This window comes from Sceloporus occidentalis, unplaced genomic scaffold, assembly GCF_023333645.1.
Source record: "Sceloporus occidentalis isolate IW3139 unplaced genomic scaffold, rSceOcc1.0.p SCAF_5, whole genome shotgun sequence".
NCBI classification, from domain to species: Eukaryota; Metazoa; Chordata; class Lepidosauria; order Squamata; family Phrynosomatidae; genus Sceloporus; species Sceloporus occidentalis.
The window spans coordinates 155,451,354-155,475,030 of NW_028316985.1; the positions used below are offsets into that span (position 1 = coordinate 155,451,354).

Below are 23,677 nucleotides of genomic sequence, written 5' to 3' on the forward strand. Positions count from 1 at the left end.
GTCAAGAGTGTATTTGGGGAGAAACAATGTATAATGTATAAAAATTTGTAAGGGGAGATATTATTTCCATAAAACTACAGTAAGTGTCTGAAGAACCTGCTAACAGATTCTGTGTCTTTATTAAATTAAAAGCTATTCTATGTTTAGCACAGAACATATTTTGTAAAATAGTTAATGATATGTACTCTAACGTAAGGAATTTAGTGTCAGCAGTTCTAAAACACACTGAATGTGAATTGTGACTTAAATTTTGCTAAATCTGAGAAAATATGAAACATGTATGAGTCCAGAATCTGAACAGTGATTTACTTATTCCAAAGAAAGATATAAACTGGTGCCAGAAAATTGTGCATTGTCCTCCTCTACAATAAACTCCATTGATTAAAGCTGGTCAAGCTTTTATAAAATCAGATCAAGCATTCTGATGTGTATGCGTGTGTGTGTGTGTGTGTGTGTGTGTGTGTGTGTGTGTGTGTATCCTGTTATGAGGAAACACAGTAATGCATACCACCCACTTTGGGAACCACCATTCTAGAACATACTGGGTTGGATTCAAACTCAGTTGGTTACATTTAATTCAAACTGAAATGAATGACGCTTAAGTTCAACAAATGTAGTTTGGACAGTACTGATTACATTTTATAAGGAAAAAAACCACACCAGAATATATTTTCTACTTGTAGGAACTCCTCACACTAGCATGGAAGGTTTTCTAGTTGGAAGTCCAGTTAAAAAGAAGGATGGCCTACAAATTAGATACCATTACAGGAAGCTCCTGCTTATATGACAAGTTAGGGACAAGAGGAGTGTCAAAAAGTGGGAGTGACTGAGAAGTAGAACTCTTTTTTTTTCACTAGCAGATACAAGACTGGACACTTGAGGGCACCAACTAGACTGAGGGGGAAAAAACAACAACCATAGCCCGCTGAGTAGACTGAGAAAAAAAACAGTGTGCCAAATCGAAGAGGATGGGTGGCATAGTGTGTAATTAAAAGAGCACACCAGGAGTCGAAAGTGCGATACATGGCTATAATTCAGATCTGTTGAAACAGCAGAACATACAAAAGTGAGCTGTTAAAAAGAGCAGGATGCCTGTAATCACAAAGGACAAATTTAAAAGGTCTTGACATATTTAAAGTGTTTTCCTTTTATTCCTGTCACTTTAGCCATTGAAATTATTGTGAAAAACCAGCCATGACCATGCAAAAATCCACTGATTTCAGTGGAACTGAAGTATAGTGCGTCCAAAAGCTGTGCCAGAAAAGCCCTCGCACGCCCCAGAAGAACTAATGTCGCTGTATACCGCAGGAGCAAGCCCCGTTACTTCTAATGGGGCTCCAGCACACACAGCTTTCCCCTTACATGGAGGGATCCGGAACGGATCCCCACGTAAGGGGAGGACCCACTGTACAACTAACCTAGTATAGGTCCAACCCAATGATATGCAAATTCATTTCAGAGCTATAAGGAACTGAATTTTAGAGTCAAAACAATAGTTATAAGTATCAATTTAAAGTTCTTAGACAATTCATCTAGAGAGAATACTTTATAAGAAATGACTTATCTATTTTCAATAACCTGCCAATGACTACATCTACCTGAAAAAGTAAGGTCAAAGCATGGAAACATTCATTTTTGGACTAAAACTGCCAGAATCTGAAATCACCCAAAAAAGTAACTTTTCCAAGCTCTGGGTTGTGTCATGATAGTAATATCATGATAGTAAATCAGCCCCAGACTGTTGACTGTAAATGCTATTCAGATTTTTCCTGAGTACCTCTATTCTAGAAGACAACTGCTTGTGGTTTCAAAATTTCACCAAACCAAAAAGGAGACACCCCCCCCCCCCACAAAGAAAGTGAATACTGTTATATTCTGAGGTTTGTGAAAATGTTGCCTATATGTGTTGTGGTACACTTTGCTTAGCTGTCAGAGATGATCAATGAAGCAGATTTTCCATGCGATTAATAAGTATATTTTTTGTTTTTACAAATACCTGAAAATACCCTTCCCTTTGGCAGCTGGATTGTTGTGCAATCCCCAAAACTGTTTTATTCAACTTAATTGAAAATGAAAAAGAAAAAGAAATTAAAACATATATATATACATAAGAAACTGGCACATTTAAGGAGGAAATATGATATGAAAATCAAATTTCATTAAAGAATATAAAAACTTGCTATATTTGACTATATTTAACTCTTCCCAGATGCTGTACAAGGCAGAATCAATCATATGGATAACATGCATATGTATGTAACATTATATGCACATATACTAACATAGAGATGTTTAAGCAGATTTATACTTTTCCATTCCTATTACTGGCCATTCCTATTACTGGTTTAAGATACATTAAATATGAACGTATTTAGATTTTTCTTAACTTGGAATATTATTACAAAAAGAATGGCATTGTGCATGCTGAATGATAAATGATGTTTTGTATATCCAAGTAACCACACTTATTTCTAGTATGTATTTCAACTACGTAATTAATTAACTGCTTAATTCTCAGATCTCCCTTACCGTGTCCTGTATATTGAAAGACACTCTGGGGCCAGGAGATGCTCCATCCACACGTATTTCTGGAAGGTCTTCACTTTCTCCAAGTCGAGTACTATTATCAAATAAACAATGTTGGGAAAAAAAGTATGATTATATTTATCAAGGCAAGAAACAACTTAAAAGTGTTATTTACTATTAGTAATACTTAACCTCTTGATTATGTTATGCATACTTTAAATCTGTGCTATAAAAGTTAAAGAGAGAAATTCTTCATTATTATGGACTTCCTTCTGATTTAAAAGTCATGGCCTGAACATCTTCTACAAACACCATTTTTCCAAATTTTGTAGATTTGCAGCATGCAACATTTAACTGATAATGGGGAATTTTTAAAATACAAAAATATTACAAGAATTGTGCCTTTTTGCACTGACTTTTTTGGTACAACCTCTGGATCAACAGATTAAATATACTTTTATATTGTACATTTTCAAATTGAGAAGTAAGTATATAGATTAATATCTTTGGCCTGTCACATGTATAACCATTTGTTTCTTACCTTGTTCGATCCATTCTTTTCAGAGGTGGTCTTCCTGAGGCTGAAATGCTTTTGGATCGATTATAGCTAGGCTTGTAACCTAGACCCCACTTGTCTTTCAGAGATGCTGCCTATAAAACACACACCAGGAGTATTAATTCCATGATCTGTCTCAATAGGACTCTTATATAGTTTCACTTTATGGCTAATGAACTATTTATGAATACACACATAGGCTAGAATTGTTGTAAACTGAAGGCCTGATACAGAAAAGGTTAAGCACATTTAGTTGAACTGGTGTCCAAATGGATTTGATTCCCTGGATCTGACGCTAAATCAGGTTTGACTAATACAAGGCCTATGGCTAGATTCATCTCTTCATCATCCCTTTAAATCTGATACATAGTCCACCTACTCTTCCTGATTATCATTGTTTGTCAAGCATATACAGAGTTAAACCAATTTTAATAAAGAAAAGCACCAGAACCCATATGATCTTAGAAGCTAACCAGGGCCATCCCTGGTTAGTATTTGGATGGGAGACCACCAAAAAATATCAGGTGCTGTCATTCAAAATTACTTCTGAGTGGTTTTGAATGCCACTCAGGGGCAAAACCTCTGAGTATTCCTTGCCTAAGAAAATGCTATGAATTTCATGGGGTCACCATAAATAGACAGGAAACTTGAAGGCACATACACATACACACAAAAATAATAATGTTACCACATTTGAAAATGGGTTTTAAAAAAATTGCTCACCCTCATACTTGATCGGCGAAGTTTTTTACGAACATCTCGGCGAATGTCATTGACAGCTACTGACTCAAGCTGCTGATATCGTTGAATTTCCTGGTTTATTGTTCCTTCACTCGCACCCAGTTTCCTGAGGATTAAGTAATAAAAGCTCTCAATAGAATTTAGCATAGTGATCAGAATGACAGAAGTAGGCTGGGGAGACAAGGATTCAGAATCATAAGTTAGCTATTTCCTTTTTGTCATATGTGATAAAAAGGAAATAAACATATATACCGTTTTGAGCTCTTTCATGGTAAAGTGAGATAAATATGAAATAAATTTAAAAAATAGAAACTGATTGTGAATTTGTTAATAAAGTATTTGGTTTTACACAAGTTAAAACAGTCAGTGAAGCTTCAAGCAAAGTTATGCTACTATCAGAGTTGGACACATTGTTCCCATCCAATCTGAGAGAAGCCACAGCTGTAAGAACTCACTAAACACACACATTGCTATAGTGCATCACTACAGCCCCATGAGAGAGGGGTCTTCCTAGTTTGTACCAACTACCAAAGCAGGAGAAAGGGGCAGCTCTATGCTCAATCTTTGAAACTATTCCTCCAGTTTCAAACTGTACTACATGCAATCCTATGTGCTTGGTAAAGGAAGTCTACCACCTAGTGATGGAGGACAGCAATGTAGGCTTCAAAGATATATACAGATTTAAGCTGATATACCACATTTGAGTATTCCTTGACTAAGAAAATCCTATGGAATTCATGGGGGCTGCCATAAGTCAACATGTGATTTAAAGGCACAGGCACACCCCCACACACCATAATTGGTGCATGTTAACAACAAAATACCCACCAGATGCACACCCATGGGCAGGAGACAACTACACGCATGCAAAAGCAATTCAGAGGCATTCAGAAGAAGGAGAGCAGCTGAGGAGAAAGGTTTTAACCTGAATGGGGGTGGGGACATTCACACACACTCATGAAAGCATTAAAGCGGCAATCCAGAAAAAGGATGGCAGCCAATGAGAAAGGTCTCAACTCCCACAAGATGGTGTGGGTGGGGGGATGATCCCCCACCTATTATTCCCTGGCTGCCCAATGGAAAAAGCACCCACACACAACAGATCAAAGGAAGAGGTACACAAAGGGGGCAAATCAAAACAGAGAGTTTAAGGCAACAGAAGCCGAGAGGACTTAGCCAAATGGAGAAGTCTCTTTGTCAAGATCTGGTGAAAGAAGAAACATGAGGGGGCAACAGGCCTTTAAATAGCCTTCACCCTTACCTCTGCATATGACCTCACTTAGCCCACGAGGCCAAGCACAAACCCCTCTGGTCTCCACTGATGGAGGCCAATAAAGATCACCCTCCCCTGCAGCGCCATTTGCCCCATGGCTTGGGGACTAAGCCTAACACCTAATGATGGAGGACAGCAATGTAGGCTTCAAATATATGGGCACATTAAAGCTGATATACTACCTATCAGTATTGCTTGCCTAAGAAAATCTTATGGAATTCATGGGGGCTGCCGTACGTCAACAGGTGACTTGAAGGCACATGCATGAACACACACACACCATAAATGGTGTGTGTTGACAACCAAATACTCACCAGCTGCACACCCATAGGGTTTCCTTAATTATGCATGCAAAAACTTTTATGAAGTGGGAAAAAATGACTATTTAAATAAATAAAGATGATTGTTAAAAATGATAAATACCAGAATGTGTGGGTAGGTGGGATGATAAGACTATTTTTTAATTTAGTTTGCAAATACAGCCTTATGGTTTTCTTTAAACCAGAAAAGCAAAGTATTTTTCTTTAAAAGCATAACTTTTATCCTATAATCCAGATAAAAAAATATCAGTTCTAGTAAAAAAAAAAGCATGGCATCCAAATGAATTGTGACTGACAAGTTATTTAGAAAGAAAATAGAAACATTCATACACGCACACTTACTTCAGATCATCAATTACTTTGGCTTGTTCATTCAACTCCCTTATATCCACTAAGCGTTTTACATACTTCCTTCCTCTCTGCTCTAGAATTTGGCTACTAGAAGGCCCCTGCCTTCGATAGTCAGCATTCTCCTATATAAAAACAAGAAGAGTATTTCATTTCATGGCTTATTATCCCTGGCAATGCTTAAAAAATGGGGAAAAAGTAGAAAGAACATGTTTTGGATCACCAATCAAAAAGCATGCAAAATCAGTTTTAAAAGAAGCCAGGTAATTGTTGATTAGTGACCCACTAATTTCACCATTAATTTTAAAGAGATGCTGTATATGCTACATACATGTCCCCATGAGCAAGACCTGCCCGCTTTTAAATGTGAACTGTTAGAATTAGCAGTATCACTTGATGCTGATCCCGTCAGATATTCTACAGGAACAGAATAACGATGGCTTTTGGGACTCAAGCCAAGTAGGTGATTGACAATCCGTTGCCCAAAAGTGAGCTTGTGTACATCGCCACATAGTGGACCACCATCTGATTTCTAAATGATAATAAATAGCAATATTAATAATTCATAAAATGTTGATTCCATTTTCCTTGATTTCAGACCTTCTTCAAAGGCTTCTGTAGATTTTCTGCCTATACTTTCTCTTCAAACTTGGGACTAGGCTCATAAATGGCCCAAAACTGTAAGGTAGCCTATTTTTCATAATAGTAACATATCACTGAGATCTATTTTTTTTTTTTTTTGCAATCTTTGTAGCTCCTCATTATTATTATTCTTGAACATTAACAACAGTTCATGTTTCTCACGTAACATGATTGAGTATCTTGAATTTGCAACAGTCAGGGACAGAAGACTGATACTGAACTAGCATTAAGTTTATTTTTTACAATATCCATAAGTACCGTAACTACAATATCTTTGGTTAAGGGGACTTAAGACCTGCTGTTCCTTGAATGGTATTTCAGCTTTTTGAGACCAAGACAAATTTCAAATGCATTTCATGGATTCATACAAGCTCCTTTCCCAAATCTAAACAACTCTTTGTATGTCAATCCACAGATACAGCTCTCTCACTAAAATACCCACTGTGAAAAGCCTGCATCCCAAGTTTATCTAATATGGTTCTATCAAAATTGCCAGTTTACCTAGAACTACATTAGGTGATTAAATTAGTTAGCTGTGCTAGCCAAAGGCCATGAGAAATCATTAGATTATTTGAATCCACTTACCACACTAACAGTGGGAGACATAGTATCAACTTCATCTTCATCAGATAAGTCAGCTATGTTAACAGAGTTAAGATCAGCAATATCATCTAAATCCTCTTCTCCTGTCAGTGTTGTCAGGGTATTTCCTAGAGCATTTAATCTTTTACCAATGTTGGGATCCATGTGAACATCAATGCCACACATTTTCCACAGCACATTAAGGGTCCATGTTCCAGCACTATTACTTTCTGTTTCAATAAAATAATGGGGAAGAGCACAACTATTTTACTTTATGCTAATACGAGATTCAGGCATGCAAAAAATTTAAGTCAGACATTTCATAGGTAGGTTAAAACATCTCTTCTCAGCTGCATTGTACATTATGAGAAACATTACAACGGTTTCTCAAAGCATGGTGCTTTGTTCATAGATGAAAAAGAAATCTGAAGAAATTCAGCCTTTACTGCAGCCCGCTTTAATGTTCTTCCTACAGTAGTTTTGGAAGGAAAATATAGGAAGCTCTCTTATGAGAACTGGACATGCTCATGTTCTGACACCTCAGTGGAATCACTCCAGCATATTGTACTATACTGCCCTTTCTACCAAGGTGACACTCCTCTTTAATTCACCCAATTTTACAAAAATTTCCAGGCCAAACAGCTAATCACTACCTGACATTACTGCTTTAGGATGCAGATCCACAAATTACTACATGCAAACAAATCATTAAGGATCAGACTTGTGGTTAAATGATGGAACAAGATGTTAAAGGATTGCCTCTTTTATGTTTCCTCTATGTTGATGTGTAATGAATGTGTCCTGTTTACATTTGTATTTGGTTTTAATTTGTTTTTTATTTTATTTTATTAGTATTTGTAAGAGTGCTTTTATTCATAATGTTTATATAACTTTTATGTTTACTTTATGTTGGAGTATAATGATTCTTGTATACATGTGCATTTGGGTTTTAATTTGTTTTTATTAGTTCTTTTAAGAGTGCTTTTATTGATAGAGTTTTTATAACTTTGAGAGGTTTTGGTCAAAGACCATAAATAAATTACTATTACTATTACTACTAAGTATCATAATCATGTGTTTCCTGAGTTCCAGGGCACTAAGAAGAAGATAATTCATTTTTTCAGATGCCTTCTAACACTAACAAAAAATGTCACTCCACAGATACAGCTCTCTCACTAAAATACCCACTGTGAAAAGCCTGCATCCCAAAAATATTGTCTGCAATTTCTGAATTCATCTGTTAAGATTAAAAAAAAGTTGTTAGGCTAAGGTTTGTTAAATTAAAGACTGGGATGGTTTAATAAAGGCACAATGATAAATGAGAATTTACACTTATACACTAAAGTTGTTTTGAAAGAGAATACTGCAAAGAAAAATACTGTGGGGAAAACTGTGAGCATATATGAAATAAATCTTACCTGCAGCTGCCTGTCCTGTTGTCCTTGAGCACACTTCATAAGTGCCATCTGGTACAACACCTAAAAGAGTGGGGAGGGGGGCAAATAGTGGACTAAGCATCACATCAAAGTATTTTGAGGGGTGCTGCATAGATATTTAATAAATTAGAGATTAGAAAAATAAAAATATTAATTTTTCATGAATTTATATTTATGGACAAATTCTCATACAAATTCTGAATTCCTAGTTCTGTATTTTCTGCTTAAGTCCATATAACTGAAACACTTTAGATAAAAAAAGTTTACTATTTCACAAATCAAGAAGCTCAAGTATAGTTAGTGGCCAATATGGTAAGATAAATGCTTACAAGCATTCATAACTAGATCTCCTCGTACTTCTGGTTTCCAGTCATCCCAACTTGTTTCAAAGCCATCAGCAAAACGGATACAGAAGTTTTTAAAATGACCTTTGCTGACCAGAGACTCAGAAGAGCAGGCAGTAATTAAAGTACTTTCAATAGTCAAGACTAATGCAGAGCCAGTGTCTAGATCAGCTGTATGATTAGTCTGTAAAAAAGCAAGACAACTATTACAGCAAAGTCTACCTGTTCTAGCTAGGCTTTTGTTTTGTTTTTAATCTTTTTTATAGCTTGCCTTTATAAACTATGTGTGCACTCTCTCTCTCTCTCTCTCTCTCTCTCTCTCACACACACACACACGTTAATCTAAAATAAATGGTTTTCAATGAACAACTAGCTATCTGAGACCTCTTAAGATCAATCCCTAGAATACATTTACCATTTCCTTTATGGATGTGCATAAACTTGCAATTAGATATGGTATTTTGATTTCTGATTCTCTATGTGAGAAATATTTGTTAATGCTATTTCTTAATGTTAGTTATTTGCCCTAAAGTACACAAACACAATCCACATTTTATAAAGTTTCTTTTCCCAAGGATCAGTCTCGTTAAATAGCCTTTTAAACAAGCTAGCCATTTTCTTTCTACAAGCTGAAGCACAATAACACAATCTACAAGCTGAAAAAGGAGTTTAGGTTTCATTTCTAACATGGGAGGATAGGGAATATCTAATTCACTTTCCATTACATTTTGTTAAACACGGGGAGATATAGTTTATTAAATGTTGTGATTGATAGAGTGCTTATTACTTACACAGTAATTCTGTTTTTCTTTCTGTCCCCCAAAATTAATCTTGGGCCCCTGCCTCTGAATCTGTACCAATATTAAAAGCATTGCATTCATATGTTTTGGTTATTGCTTTTAAAAGATCCCAAAATATAACAATATATGTATAGTATCAAAACAATGAGTCACCCAAATTTGAGACCCAGTTGTATTATACAATTCTATTTACAGCACATACCATAATATTCTATTTGTTCTACCCACAACAATAAAACTGAATAAGGAATTATTACTACAGTATTTCTCACAAACTACTATCTTCATTTAGATTTATACAACCCAGGTCTATTTAATTGCTACATATTAGGGTACAATGAGTACAGTGGGCTCTTAGTATCCACTGGGGTTTGGTTCCAAGACCACATGGATACCAGAATCTGTGCATGCTCAAGTCCCATTACATACTATGGCAATACAAAATGGTGTCCCTTATATAATATGGCAAAATCAAGTTTGCTTTTTAGAATGTGTGTGTGTGTGTGTGTTTATTTCAAGCCTTGGATGGATGAATCCATGGACAAAGAATCCATGGGTATGGAATGCCAACTATATATGTTAACATTAGCCCTCTAAAGGATGATATGTTACACTTACCTAAATCTAATTGCCAATTCTAACTAGAACATACCTACTGAATCACTGAGAACTACCCCTATGTACATTCCATTTCTTCTACTTTAGTTTTGAGAATGGTCCTCATCCATTTTTGGTAGCCATTTATGTACTAAGCTCTAATTTGCAATTACTAGCAAATTACTACTACAGTTGTAAGAGAAGTGTTTGTTGTACAATTGAGAAGTTACAGGAAAATCACTTCTTTACTAAATATGCTGTCTACTCTGTCCTGGAGGGAAAGTACAGTAACCCCTCCACATTTGCGAGGGTTAGCTAAGGGCAGAGAACCCCTGTGAAAGTGGGAACCCCCCCCCAAACCTGAATGCTAAGGAGTCCTCTCCCACCAAGAGCTCCACCTGTAACTCTCTTTGCAACTGCAACATAGAACCTCCTCCACATTTCCAAAGTAGACTTCCACTTTCAATCTAATATTAGCAGTCACCGCTGCAGAGGATCCACCTTCTTTCCTCCCCCTCCTTCTCCCCCTCCCTCCCAGCCAGTCAAAAGCAATACCATACATTCTCCTGCTTTGTCATCCTTCCCTTTGAATCCAATGTCTGCAGCCACCACCAGGGAGGATCCAGCTTCTCTCCTCTCCCCTACACCAGGCCAAAGAAAAACAACACCATACGTTCCCTTTGTGGTGGTGGTGGCTGCAAATGTCGGATTCAAAGCGGAAGGACTTTGGAAATGAGGAGGATGGAAACTAAGTAAAAATAATTACAGTTTGCAAAGCTGGTACAAATATGTACAAAATGGAGGAATTACATGTTTTCTTTTTTCTTTTTTAAAGTATGCTTTATTCCCCAAACGCAAAGATACTACAACATTACTTCAAAGTTTATCCAGATTTTTTTTACTATCTTGCTCTGGAAATTTATTTTTATTTGATTTTATTTTTACCCATTCTTTCTCCCAAAATGAGCACATCTATTGCTACTTCAATAAGATCTGTCATTCTTACTTTCTCTAGTACCTGTGGTGTATTTGTGATGGGCAAGCAAATCCCCAAATCATTAACTGTTAGCTGGAGAAAGAGTGTTCCAAACGCTTGAGCAGATGTTTGCTGGATGCCAGGTAGCATATCAACTATTTCCTTTGTAGCCATATGAATATCTTTATTCAAGGCCATTCTCTGTTCATTCCAGTTGTCATATGCAGCCTTGTAATTCAGCCAGAAAAGCACAGCTTTGTAGAAGGAAAGATATATTTTAAGTCATTTTGTCAGTAATTTTTTATGCCTGATCACAGATACTGAAATATTAGCAATATATATTTCTCTCAAGTTTGTTCTACTTCCTGAACACAAAACCATGTTAACATGACAAGGAATCAAAGCGGCAAAATTCCTGCAAGTAGCTATTAAAATTAAATTAATGAAATGCCCTGCTTATATTGTTAGTGGGTGTAAAAATAAAGCAAACAAGATCATTAGTACCTCTATCAAAGGCCACAGGTTGAGCAAAAACAATTGGTCTGTTCAAAGTGATGAGAACAGCTTCTCGATCTGATGAACCACTGATTTCCTCTCTAAGAGCATTCCTTAATCCAATTCTGGTCTTAAAGTAAGCAACTTGATGGAAGTCTGATCCAGCTTCTTCGTAAACCTTAAAATATTCCAAATATTTAAAATGACAGAATACTGCATAGCAAGAGATCAAACTTGACATTATATAAACAGAAATATGTATGCATGTACATGTAAATGTGTGAGTGTGTGGTATTCTTAAGTGCATGTATTTAGTTTGGATGGAGAGTTCTGTGAGCACCAGACTCTCTCAGCACATGCTTCAAACCTGCGTCCACATTAAAATCTCCACTGAAGAGCCAGAAACCCTTTGAAAGAACATGGACAAAAGCACTGGGATGGAAAAAAGGGGGAGGATAATACAAAATAATTTCTGAATCCTTTTGATCACCAAAGGGCTCATTTCAACTCAATCTAAATATTTATAATGCTGTTGTGACAGTGACAACGTGGCATTGCCAAAATCTCTCAAAACCTTTCACTCCTTTTTACTGTGTCCTGCCATTGCCACCAATTATGTGAAGTTAAGTGTCTCCTGCACTATAACACTCTTTAGATGCCATCAGTCTGGGTTTCAAATTTCCCCCAGCTTGGTATGAACTATTCTTTGACTGCCACCCACTATCTAATGTGCCCCTAAAAGACTTTTCTCAATGTTGGTGTTACGTGTGAATGTGACATAATTAGAAGATGGAGAATAAAAAGGAGGATCTGGCACACGGAAGCGAGAAAAGCTGAAACTGCTGAATTGAAAAGGAATGTGCATAAGCAACATAAAAGATAATGACAACATAATGCAAGGACATGAAACTGAAATGTACCAAAACAAGAATGGAATGTGTACAACACAGCCTAATGTAAGGACTACCAGAACATGAATGGAATGGGAACGACACATCAATCATCAAGAAAAATGATGCACATATTAAAAAGCATAAAGGAATCTTCAAAATCATGGTCCTAGTGTTCCACAATCAGCTGTAACTGACACCCATCACTCTTTCAGAGAACTGATCAACCTCTGCGAAGACTCATGTGCGTGAGTATTGTATGAATGTCTATATGAATGAGGCCTCTCAATACATAATTTGTTAAAATAAATGTTACTAATGTTAGAATAAATGTAATTTTTAGAATAAATGTTAGAATAAATGTTACATACAAAGGGTTTAAACCCAGATCTGATCTCTTATGTGTCTTACTGAAAGTCCTATAGACTAATTCTATATTTACTCACTTCTCTAGATTTAAAGAACAACACCTAGATTGGTGACATTGGTAGCATTTTTTTATTTTTATTAAATTTTATTTTATTGGTAGCATTTTTAATGTGTTTCTGAAATTACTTCAGACAGCTGCTCGTTGAAACAAAGTAAGAAATTTATTTGCAAGTCAGGCTGAATGCAGTATCCCTTTCAATGGATGGTGTTCACAATGGATACGGTGTATAAATACTTTATTAGTTACACAGTTCAACAGTTTCTTTATAGCTTTATATATAGTGTAACCTCGCTTTACGTGGGGGATCCGTTCTGGACAGATAGGATAAAACCGTTCCGGACCCCCCCACATAAGGCAAATTCCGCCTATGCTCGCACACCCATTATAGTGAATGGGGCTCGTGTACGCGGCAGCGTGGTGTGCGTGTGCGGCAGCCATGCGCACATTGAAAGTATTACAGCATGTCTTCCGCATAAACCGGAAGCCGTATATAGCACACTCGCATATGGAGCAGGCACACTGTATTCCTTTGCAGACTAAGGGCCTAAACAAACAGGCCAAAATAAAGCTGCTTCGGATCACTTTGAAGGTATGCTATTTAAATGACACACACATCTTAAGAGGCCAAAAGCTGCACCAAAGCTGCACTTCAGTCCTTAGGACTGGAGCATGGCTTTGTGTGGCTTCTGGCCTTTTAGGACGCATGTGTCATTTAAACAGCACATTTCCAAAGTGGCCTGAAGCAGCTTTATTTTGGCCTATCTGTTTGGGCCCTAAGTTCTCGCAGAATATTTATTAAACTTTTGTATCTTATAAACCTTCTGGTTACCTATGACTCCACTAGTCACCAAACACTATGTCTCCTGCAGGACACTACAAATTTAATTAAGGACATGTTTCGTCCCTTTCTTGGATACCTAAAACCTTTTCTAACTGCCCCTAACAGCAGCCTAAACTAGCCTCAATGGCTCTTCACCTCTTAGGGCACATTAAACATTAACCCCTTCCAAACCTGCTCCTCCCTCTTATTTACTAATTCCTGGGAGTAGCCCCCACCTGTTCCTGGCTTTGCTCCCATTGGCTAGTACCAAGGTTCTAATTTGCCTGTGTTTTCTCTACAGCTGTGTTTTAACGTTTTCTTTTTTATTCCATTTGAGAGCCATTAAAGTATCACTACAAGGCTTTAAAAAAAGAAGTTTAAGATCTTACCTGATGTTTCACTATTTGTCCTAATGCCAGATTTAAGTCAACTTGGCATTTACCAAAGAGTTTCAGGTAGCTGGTGCTACCAGGCATTGCTTTGGTTTGTATTCTGTTTGACAGCTCCAGTTCTATTAATCCTGTTTCAAATCTTACAGCTCTCATTGATGGTGTTGTGGCTGTAACCTGGATACCCTAACACAGACAGAGAAAGATGTTGAAGACATTTGAAGATGTGCCTCAGCAATCTGTAAAAAAACCAAACTTCTGCCTTTTACAGCATACTACTGGGAAAGTAATCATTCTTTCACTTTTTCATTCAGTTTTGAAAATATTTTTACAGAGACATATCACAATAACAGACTTGTTACTTGATAAACTAAACCGAGGAGAGATCTTCATACATTTTTGTAGTGTCTACTTTTGCTAAATTGGAACACTCCACTAGAAGGACATACATTAACACACAATTAATAAAAAACCTGGGCTAAATTATCAGGCTAGAAAAGTTCCAAAGCATCCCACTGAGAAGCAAGCAGGAAAGATGTGGAGAAAGGACAAAAAAATGCCCTGAATCCACTAAGAACTACATAATGCCATTTCTTGGCATCATTCAATTGTTGAATCACATCTATCTTAAAATAAGGAACTTAGACGGGGTACAGACCGCCAGAAAGAGGCAGCCGGCGGCCACCTTTCTTTTCCGCGTAACCATGCACAGCAACCAAATTGTGCGACGCAGCTATGCGGAAACAAAAGGACCGCTAAAAAGCAGCTCCTTTTAGCGCCGCTGCAAACTGCCTGCTGAGGCGGGAACATGTCACTGCCACGCACACCTGCCTGGAAGGCGCACGGCAGTGATGTCACAGCTGTGTGTGCCATGTATATGGCGCCGCACAGCTGTGATGTCCTGGCGACGTCCTAGGGTTGTGGGGCGTCTGGAAACGGCGCCCCGAGGCAACCCTAGCATGTCGCCAGGGTGTGCTAGGGCCCGTATGTACAGGGCCTAAGTCAGATGCTGAAAGGTGGCTTAAAATAGATTCCTTACATAATGATTGATAACTGACTTAACAATTAAAAATTATTATACCTTTGGATATACTTCAAATAAGGCAATAAATTGAAAAAAGTACCTTAAACTGCAGACTCAAAGAATAAAGGAGGATCTTTGGTTTTTCTCCGTAAGTTGTTCCATCATGTTCATTCCAAAGAGGAATAGGTTGCTCTCCTCCTACAAGTATTTTTTAAAAACCAGTTTCAGAATTTTACAGAACTCTTATTTTCCCTTCTTTCACTGTTAAATTGTATAGTATGTTCAATATAACACAACTCTCTTTAACAATCAAACGGCACATAAGACAGGTAATCTGGAGACAGATACCAAGTTGTTTACAAAAACCTAAAGCAACTATGCTGGGGCAAAAAAATGAGTTAGAGCTGAGTTACCAGTAATAGCTGCATAAACAACTCATGCAGCTTACTTCTGAACAGATATAGGAGGTTTCTGTTTATTTCAGTTCCCTGACCATTACCCAATATTAAGATCTGCAAATACAATTTCTATGCACATGTATATATTCACTAACCCTTAGTATTACCTTATTTTACCTGGACAATGTTATGAATGCATACTACATACATTTTAGTATAAAACAAATGAGAAGTTGTACTTACCAAGCAAGTTCATTCTGGGATGGCAGGAGGAACAATCCACTATGTTTAAGTTGATCCCACATGCCAACCTGACCAGTTAGTTCTTTTTCCATTACGCCCATTCAGAGTCCCTCCTTCTCCATCAGTTTTCATTTTCCTGCACAGCTAACCAGATCTAGAAAGCTCCTGCCTGGTCAGGTTGGCATATGGAATAAGCCCCAACATGGTGTACTGCTCCACCTGCCATGCCAAGAATTACAGTGCACCCACATCATACAAAGGCGCATTATACAATGCTTTCAGCATATGCTGAAAGCAGTGCCGGAAGAAGCGGCACCGTGCAACAGAAGGAGTAATGGTGCACGCGCCCGTGGCATGCGCGCGCTGCCACAAGCATGAGCCCTATTACTTCTAATGAGGCTCAAGCATACGCAGAATTTCTTTTACACGGGGGGTTCAGAACGGATTCCCGCGTAAAAGAAGGGACCACTGTACTTGTGGCATAACATAGCATACAGATAAATAAGCAACAAAAGCATTAACCTTTAAAAATAAATGATATCAGGCTTACCTGAGACTTTTTGAATTACTTCATTGACCTCTTTCATAAACACTTTCTGTACAAAAACTAAATGGTTCAAAAGATCTGTTGTAAGATTATGTTCAAAGGATCCAACCTGGGAGGGGAAAACTAGATTAGTTATTTTTATATAAATGTTTTTAATTTTTTTTAAGAATGAAGGTACTGTATTTCTGATTAAGAGCATCATAAAATACATTACAGCAAAATTTAAAAAAATTCACTCAGCAAAATTTTCCCAATACAAAATGCTCCTATCAACAACAAGCTTCTATCTTTAAACCTGGGTTTAAAAAGCCAAATGGTCACAGAAAAACTATGCTTCAGCCATCTTAAAGTCACAACCAGAAAAAAGTAATACTTCTCTATAAATATATTGCAAATATATACAAGAAAAATTTACCATGAAAATTTTGAGACCGTAGAGGCCTATTTAAATACAAACCTCAGCCACACAGCGCAAATAGTTTCCCTGAAGATAGTAGCCTTGCTTAGTAGGCAGTTCATCTATACTCCATATGTGATCTGAATAGGTATCATGTTCTTCCATTATATACTTCCCTGACATTGTTACAGGAGGAAGATTAAGACTGGCTGAAGGAGGGATGGTAGACATATCAGTGGCTGAAACTTTAGAAGTGAACCGCAACCTGTGATTTGGCAGCTCAAATGTAAACCTTGTCTGTGCACCTATGGAAGGAAAAGGTATACGCTCAATTCAATATTCTATATTAACACTGCAATTCAAAGACTTCCTGCTTCACTTGTTAATGGAATGGTAAAATTTTGGACTGTACCATTTCCAAATGCAAGTGGAAAGCCATACATTTATTGATATTTACTTTATTTATTAATTTATCCCTCTATCTATCTATCTATCTATCTATCTATCTATCTATCTATCTATCTATCTATATTTTTATATATCTGAATAATTCTCTCACATAAAAACCAATTCCATGCATGGAGTGAACTCGTGTATCAGTAAGAAAGCTGAAATAGTCCTCTCCACATATGCTAATTTACCACATGGGTTGTGCTTTTATTTTATATGACGTAGCTTTTACATTAAAAAATCTGAAGTTTGATAAGGTCAGGGAAGATAGAGCAATAAGAAATAATAAGAAAGAATGAGATATAAGAAAGAAGAAGACGAGGAAAGAAGGAAAAGAAAGTTAATAAATGTTGAGGAAGTTAAGGGAAGCTAAGGAGGGAAGAATTACAGATGAAAAGAGGGGGAAAGGAGGGTTCGAAGTAGAGGGTTTTAGAAAGAAAAGAACAGTTGAAGGCCATCAATGTCAAATATGTTAATGACAAGTTAGGATTGTAAAATAATACAGACAGTGCTATGTATATTTGAAAATAAATATATTTGTGCTTGTGTAAAGTTACGATGGTATGATTAGGATAATATGTGATGTATGTTTTTAAAAAAAGATTTTAAATAAAATAATATTAAATAAACTTTATTCTTATACCCCGCCTTTCTGCTGCAGCAATCAAGGAGGCTTACATGAGTATAATATATTGGAATAATACATACTGGCCTGTTACAGACAGCCAAAATAAAGCTGCTTCGAGTCACAGTGGAGGTATGGTGTTTCAATGATGCATGTGTCCTAAGAGTCCAGAAGTCACACCAAAGCCACACTCCAGTCTGGAGCGTGGCTTTGGTGTGGCTTCTGGACTCTTAGGGCGCATGCATCATTGAAACACCATACCTCCAAAGTGACTCAAAGCAGCTTTATTTTGGCTGTCTGTAACAGGCCACTGTCAATAAATAAATTGCCCCGCCCCACACACTTTTAAAACAGGACTAAATACAATACAGTTTAAAAATTCAACCTTGTTAAAATGACAGCAATCTTCTAGTAGAGGCAGTGGTTACATAAAGTAGGGAGAATACAAAAATTAGATTGAACTATTCTGGGAAGCCTGCCGGAAGAGATCTGTCTCGACAGCTTTTACGAAGCTATCTAGGCTGGTTATTCGACAGATCTTCTCTGGCAAGGCGTTCCATAGTCTGGGAGTGGCAGATGAGAACATCTTCTGGAAGGTTGCCATTAGTCTTGTTTTTTATGGCTTGCAATAAATTCCTCCCAGAGGACCTGAGGGTGCAGGGTGGATTGTACGGAAATAGACGATCCCTCATATAGGTTGGACCCAAGCCATGTAGGGCTTTAAAAGTAATCACCAACACCTTGTACTGCGCCCAGAAACCAATAGGCAGCCAGTTAAGAGATTTCAGAATAGGTGTAATATGATCACTTCTAGTTTTACCAGTGATCAGCCTGGCTGCCATGTTTTGTACTATCTGTAGTTTCCGGACTAGGTACAAGGGTAGCCCTATATAGAGTGCATTGCAGAAATCGAGTCATGAGGTTACCAGTGTACAGTTTTTACATCTCTTACTTCCAGAAAGAGTGTAGCTGGCGTCTCAGCCAGAGATGATAACAGGCGCTCCTGACTGTCACATTCACCTGATTTATCATGTGAAGCGACGGGTCTAGGAGCACCCCCAGATTGCAAACACAGTCCTTAAAGGAGAGCATGACCCCGTCCAGGACTGGAGGTTGCAACCCAATACCTGGTTTGGGGGTCCCTACTGTAAGTACCTCCATTTTGTCTGGATTCCGCTTGAGTCGGTTTTTCCTCATCCAGTCCATTACTGCTTCAAGACATTGACTGAGAGGAGAAATGCCATCTGTTGTCATGTCTGCTGACTGAGACATGGAGAAATATATTTGGGTGTCATCAGCGTACTGATAACACCCTGCCCCATGTTTACAGATTATTTCCCCCAGTGGCTTCATATAAATATTGAATAGCATCGGGGACAGGATGGCACCCTGAGAGACGCCACAATTAATTTTAAAATGTTTAATAAAAATGTAAAAAATGAATCAGCCCATATTCATGCCACCTTATTCTAGCCCCTCAGCCTATGTTTTTTATATATACAATGTGCCTGCATCATACAGGAAATGTGCTGGGAAAAGGGGTGGCGCGCCTCATAAGGGGTAATGGCGTGTGCGTGCGTGCCCCACTGTGCACAAGAGTCCATTAATTTAAGTGGGGCTCGAGCATACGCGGAATTTGTTAAGGAAAAAGCAACATGGGATATACAGTCAAAGAAATAAAACATGTATGTGAGAGTCAGGATGACTCAGCAAAAGCAATTAGGAGCCACACAGGTGTAAAAGGTAATGTAATTAACAAGTCCTAAATGCCAAGGACAGAAATGCAAAGTGGATAATTGAACACACCTGAGAATTGTTAAGTGGACAAGGTGAGATGATGAAATCACTAATTGTGGGTTGAACCAAGAGGACCAATGAAAATGGATGTACACGCCCACTGGGTGGAAACTGACAAGAGTGGGTGGTGTTTTCCAATAATAATTGCTATGAATCTCAATGTATTTTGTGGGTAGTAGTAGTGGGTAGTAGTGGATTGTTGTGGAGTATTGGAGTTGTGTTGGATAGTTTTGGAGCTGTATACAGTAGAATAAAGTAGATCTTTTATATAAGACTACTGAGTTGTCTGGTGTCTTGAGTGAAGATACAAGAGCCAGCTGGATCCTGAAGAAGTGTGAAGACTTCTGTGGAAGCAAGAGTGAGAAGGCTTGGAGAGTTTGTCAGGGTCTTCAGCCTATTCTCTGTAACTCTGCTGCTTTAGAGCAAAGCTTTAACCACTGGCCAAAACTGGTCAGCGCCGGTGCGTAACAAGGTGGTGAGTTTGAGCCAGAGGTGAAGAGCTACAACTCCCATCATCCCTGACAGAATTCTCCTTACATGAGGGGGTCCAGGGCAGATCCCCTGCGTAAGGGAAGGGTGGACTGTATTACTTTCTAATCTTCCAGGTTTCCGACAGATTTACTAGATAACACAGGCAACTGACAAAGCAAAAACTCCAGTTGGTATGAAAAGGAGTATTTTGAAAACTGAGTATGCAATGGGGAAAATGAAGTATAATAATAAGTAGCCTACACTAACAGAGCAGATATAGATATAGCAGATAAGTACATGTGTTTCCGGGGATTACTTGAAACAATAAGGTCCTGTAAGCTTTCCATAAATACTGTAGATAAAATCTCTTTGAATTTTCTGGAGCCCATTTGAAGACTTTTTCCAAAATGCATTTGAGGAAGACTTTTTCTTTCATTGTTGTTGTTGTAGTGTACCTTCAAGATGTTTCCAAGTTATGGTGACCCTAAGGCAAACCTATCAAGGCGTTTTCTTGGCAGGTTTTATTGTAAGGAAATTTGCCACTGCCCTCCCCTAAGAGACTGTGATTTGCCCAAGGTCACCCAGTGGGTTTCATGGCCAAGTGGGGAATCAAACCCTGGTTGCTAGACTTATAGTCAAATGCTCAAACCACTATGCCATGCTGGCTCCTTGGAGGTAGCTGATGGGTAGGCTTATCTGCTGTTCCATTTTCCTCTCTGTTTTGCCGTTCATGCATGTTCAATAAGAGATTCTGGAGGCAGCTACTGCTTACCTTGCCTATTGTAGGCTATAGCAGAATCAGTTTGAGTAGAATCTCACTCTTTCACAGCTTGCACTTTGTTATTGTACAGTTTACTGCAGATAAGTTGTTTCTATTCGGGGGGGGGGGGGGGCACAGGCTTTGTTAATTGGCGTATGTCTGTATTTGACAAGTTTCTGATTTTACACTTCATTCTTGTAGCAGTTCCTGATTTTGAATATAGTATTTGAAAATGTGCATGTTGCTTTGACCCCACAGATGGGAGAACTGGACTGAGAAAACTGGTGAACTAGTCAAGCACTCTGAGCAGCCTGTGTCATGCCCCAAACAGAGAATTTCATAAGCAGACTATAACAGCCCATGTGACAGAACAATAGGATTTCATTGTATTTTCTCTAAGCAGAGTTTAGTTTCATGAAAACAAAAAATTTACCTGTCATCCCGTGACTTCTCATTCTTCCCATCTTGTACTCAGCTTTTAAGGAGGGCAAGAGTGCTGCTCCAATAGCAATTCCATCAATCATAGCACTGAATTTAAGAACAATGGGCTTCTTCTCCAAACCTTCAGGCAGTTGTGGGAATTCATTTGTTTCAATAGGTGTCTGATTTACACTTGTAGGCGTTTTTTCTGCAGGCAATGGTGTTGCAATATCTTCCTTTGCAGGCTGTGGACTATTTGTACAACAGGAATACAACCAGTTACCAGATGCTACAAATGTTTGTAATATATAAAATATTAGCTTCCTTATATCTATTGATTTGTAACTAGGTAGTAAATCAGAAACTAGGTAGTAAATTTATAACTAGGCAGCCTCAACTTGACATGTTAACAGCAGTACTCACGCTGCACTTGGCTGTCTGATGAGATCAGATATCTGTTTTGAAAGCTGATGAGAACTGCGCACCATCATGCTGTGAAGTGTAGCTGGATGCTGAGGAATGTTGATGCTAATAGCACCTACTTTGAAGATAGCAGCATTGTTTGTTTTCAGCCCCCTTTGGGCACTATAAAGAGCTTGTGATTTGGCGATGCTACATTTCACCACAGTTCTAAGAAAAAAACAAAGAACTTGTTTATAATCTTAGAAATGATTTTAAAATAGATGGCCTGGCCAGAATTTCTACAGAATTAACTGGGCCTTTTAAATTGTTTTTACTATTTCAGTATAGCAGTTAAAAAACATATATAGCTCTGCCTGATTTAAAAAATGAGATATACAAGGTCACGCTTTATAGAATGCTAATTAAACTCAGAAACCTGAAGTTATGTACTCACAGAAAAAGTCATTCTATACATATTTTAGAGACATATATGTCTGCCAAACCAATAGGCACAATCAGCCCATTTTAAATTATAAAGGAGGTTCTAGTTTCAGGACTCTACACTGAAACAGAACCTGTGAACAGACATCAGCAAAGGAGCACCTAAAATTAAGCATGAATTAGGACATGCCTATTGTTAGCTGATGCAGTCTTTTAATTTATAAACTATATGGTCATGCAAAATAAAATATTTTCAGTCACTGTAAAAACAGCATAAATTTGGGGAGAAAATAAATATACCACACATCTCTCTCTGATTTTATTTGAATTTGCTTTCAAACTAATTTTCTATATTGGCTGTGATTTAACAGGATAACCTTTTGGAAATCTAATTCCATGTCTTTATTTAGCAAAGTGAAATGCATTTGTCACTAATAAAAAGTGAGCTTTAATGAAAAAAAAATATGACATCATATTTCAAATGTATAACAGTATGTTATATGCAATTGAGAAGTGTGCAGAATTAGGGCATATGTAATATATTTTAACAGATAAAATAAATGATATCTCAAAAACATTATTTCATCATAGCTGATGGACAGACTTGAACAACTGAATGCCACTTTTTCTGTACTTTGCAAAATTCCTTTCTAAATTTTGTGTGAAAGATAGTACTTTCAACTTAGTTATAAACATATGGCCTGTTAAGTGACAAAAGGAAATATATTTGTGGTAAATATTTTTATTGGCCATTATTAGCTCTGGAAAGTGGACTTCCCCCCTCTACTTGTCATTTCACGGCTTGGGCCTTATTTGGGTTTTCTTTCCAGATTGAATCAACATGTGAAAAATGGAGGCATTGTGCCTCTGTCATTGGTTCCCCCACATGGAAAGCAAAAACTCTGATACAGAGAAGTTTTTGTTCAAATGGCACTATCCATGAGAGCAAGGTCCTTCATTTTCCAAGTTCCTTGCTTACCACACTAATAGGAACTTATCCTCTTAAGACACACAGCTTTCCAGGCAAGGATACAGATGACATAGGGGCAGAAATAGGCATTCAACTCTTCATGTGTTGATTACAAAAAATTAAGGTTCAAAACACACTGCAGAAACAATCCAGTTTGAGACCACTTTAACTTCTCTGGCTCAGTGCTAGGGAATCCTGGAAACTGTAGTTTGTTGTGGGAACAGAGCTCTCTGACAGAGAAGGCTAAATGTCTCATAAAACTACAGTTCTCAGAATTCCCTAGCATTAAGTCAGGACAATTAAAGTGGTCTCAAACTAGATTATTTCTGCAGTGTGTTTTGGATTTAACAGAGCTTGAATGTCTCACAATCATAAGCACTGTGAACTGCAATCATTGAAATGTTATTTCCACAGATTGCAGCCTTAATTGATACAAGTTAAGTTTAGAAGCCTCATCTTTAGGTTAAACAATAAAAAAATCATTGTTTTCAATTTTTGTTTTTATAAGTCTTACATCCAAAGTCACTTTAAAATACTTCACACATAAGCCTGTTTCAAATTATTCCA

At 37.6% G+C, this 23,677-nt stretch overlaps 1 protein-coding gene across 10 annotated transcripts in view; it reads right to left on the reverse strand.

Moving 5' to 3' along the window:
• The window catches only part of BLTP1 (bridge-like lipid transfer protein family member 1), a 156,540-nt gene that overhangs the window by 34,488 nt on the left and 98,375 nt on the right, over nucleotides 1-23,677 (reverse strand). For 5 of the 10 annotated variants that reach the window (XM_089525845.1, XM_089525846.1, XM_089525849.1 and 2 more), the window contains 17 exons: nucleotides 21,721-21,927; nucleotides 21,311-21,549; nucleotides 16,835-17,079; nucleotides 16,381-16,486; nucleotides 15,290-15,387; nucleotides 14,166-14,351; nucleotides 11,646-11,814; nucleotides 11,184-11,395; nucleotides 9,560-9,619; nucleotides 8,754-8,952; nucleotides 8,407-8,466; nucleotides 6,992-7,218; nucleotides 6,096-6,296; nucleotides 5,759-5,889; nucleotides 3,806-3,929; nucleotides 3,068-3,177; nucleotides 2,530-2,620 (listed from right to left, as the gene is read on the reverse strand). In XM_089525845.1, coding sequence (XP_089381971.1) covers nucleotides 2,530-2,620; nucleotides 3,068-3,177; nucleotides 3,806-3,929; nucleotides 5,759-5,889; nucleotides 6,096-6,296; nucleotides 6,992-7,218; nucleotides 8,407-8,466; nucleotides 8,754-8,952; nucleotides 9,560-9,619; nucleotides 11,184-11,395; nucleotides 11,646-11,814; nucleotides 14,166-14,351; nucleotides 15,290-15,387; nucleotides 16,381-16,486; nucleotides 16,835-17,079; nucleotides 21,311-21,549; nucleotides 21,721-21,927 — 2,665 coding nt within the window. Of the gene's footprint in view, nucleotides 1-1,996; nucleotides 2,060-2,529; nucleotides 2,621-3,067; nucleotides 3,178-3,805; nucleotides 3,930-5,758; nucleotides 5,890-6,095; nucleotides 6,297-6,991; nucleotides 7,219-8,406; nucleotides 8,467-8,753; nucleotides 8,953-9,559; nucleotides 9,620-11,183; nucleotides 11,396-11,645; nucleotides 11,815-14,165; nucleotides 14,352-15,289; nucleotides 15,388-16,380; nucleotides 16,487-16,834; nucleotides 17,080-21,310; nucleotides 21,550-21,720; nucleotides 21,928-23,677 lie in introns of all 10 variants that reach the window. The other 5 variants (XM_089525852.1, XM_089525853.1, XM_089525847.1 and 2 more) reach the window with 5 other exon arrangements.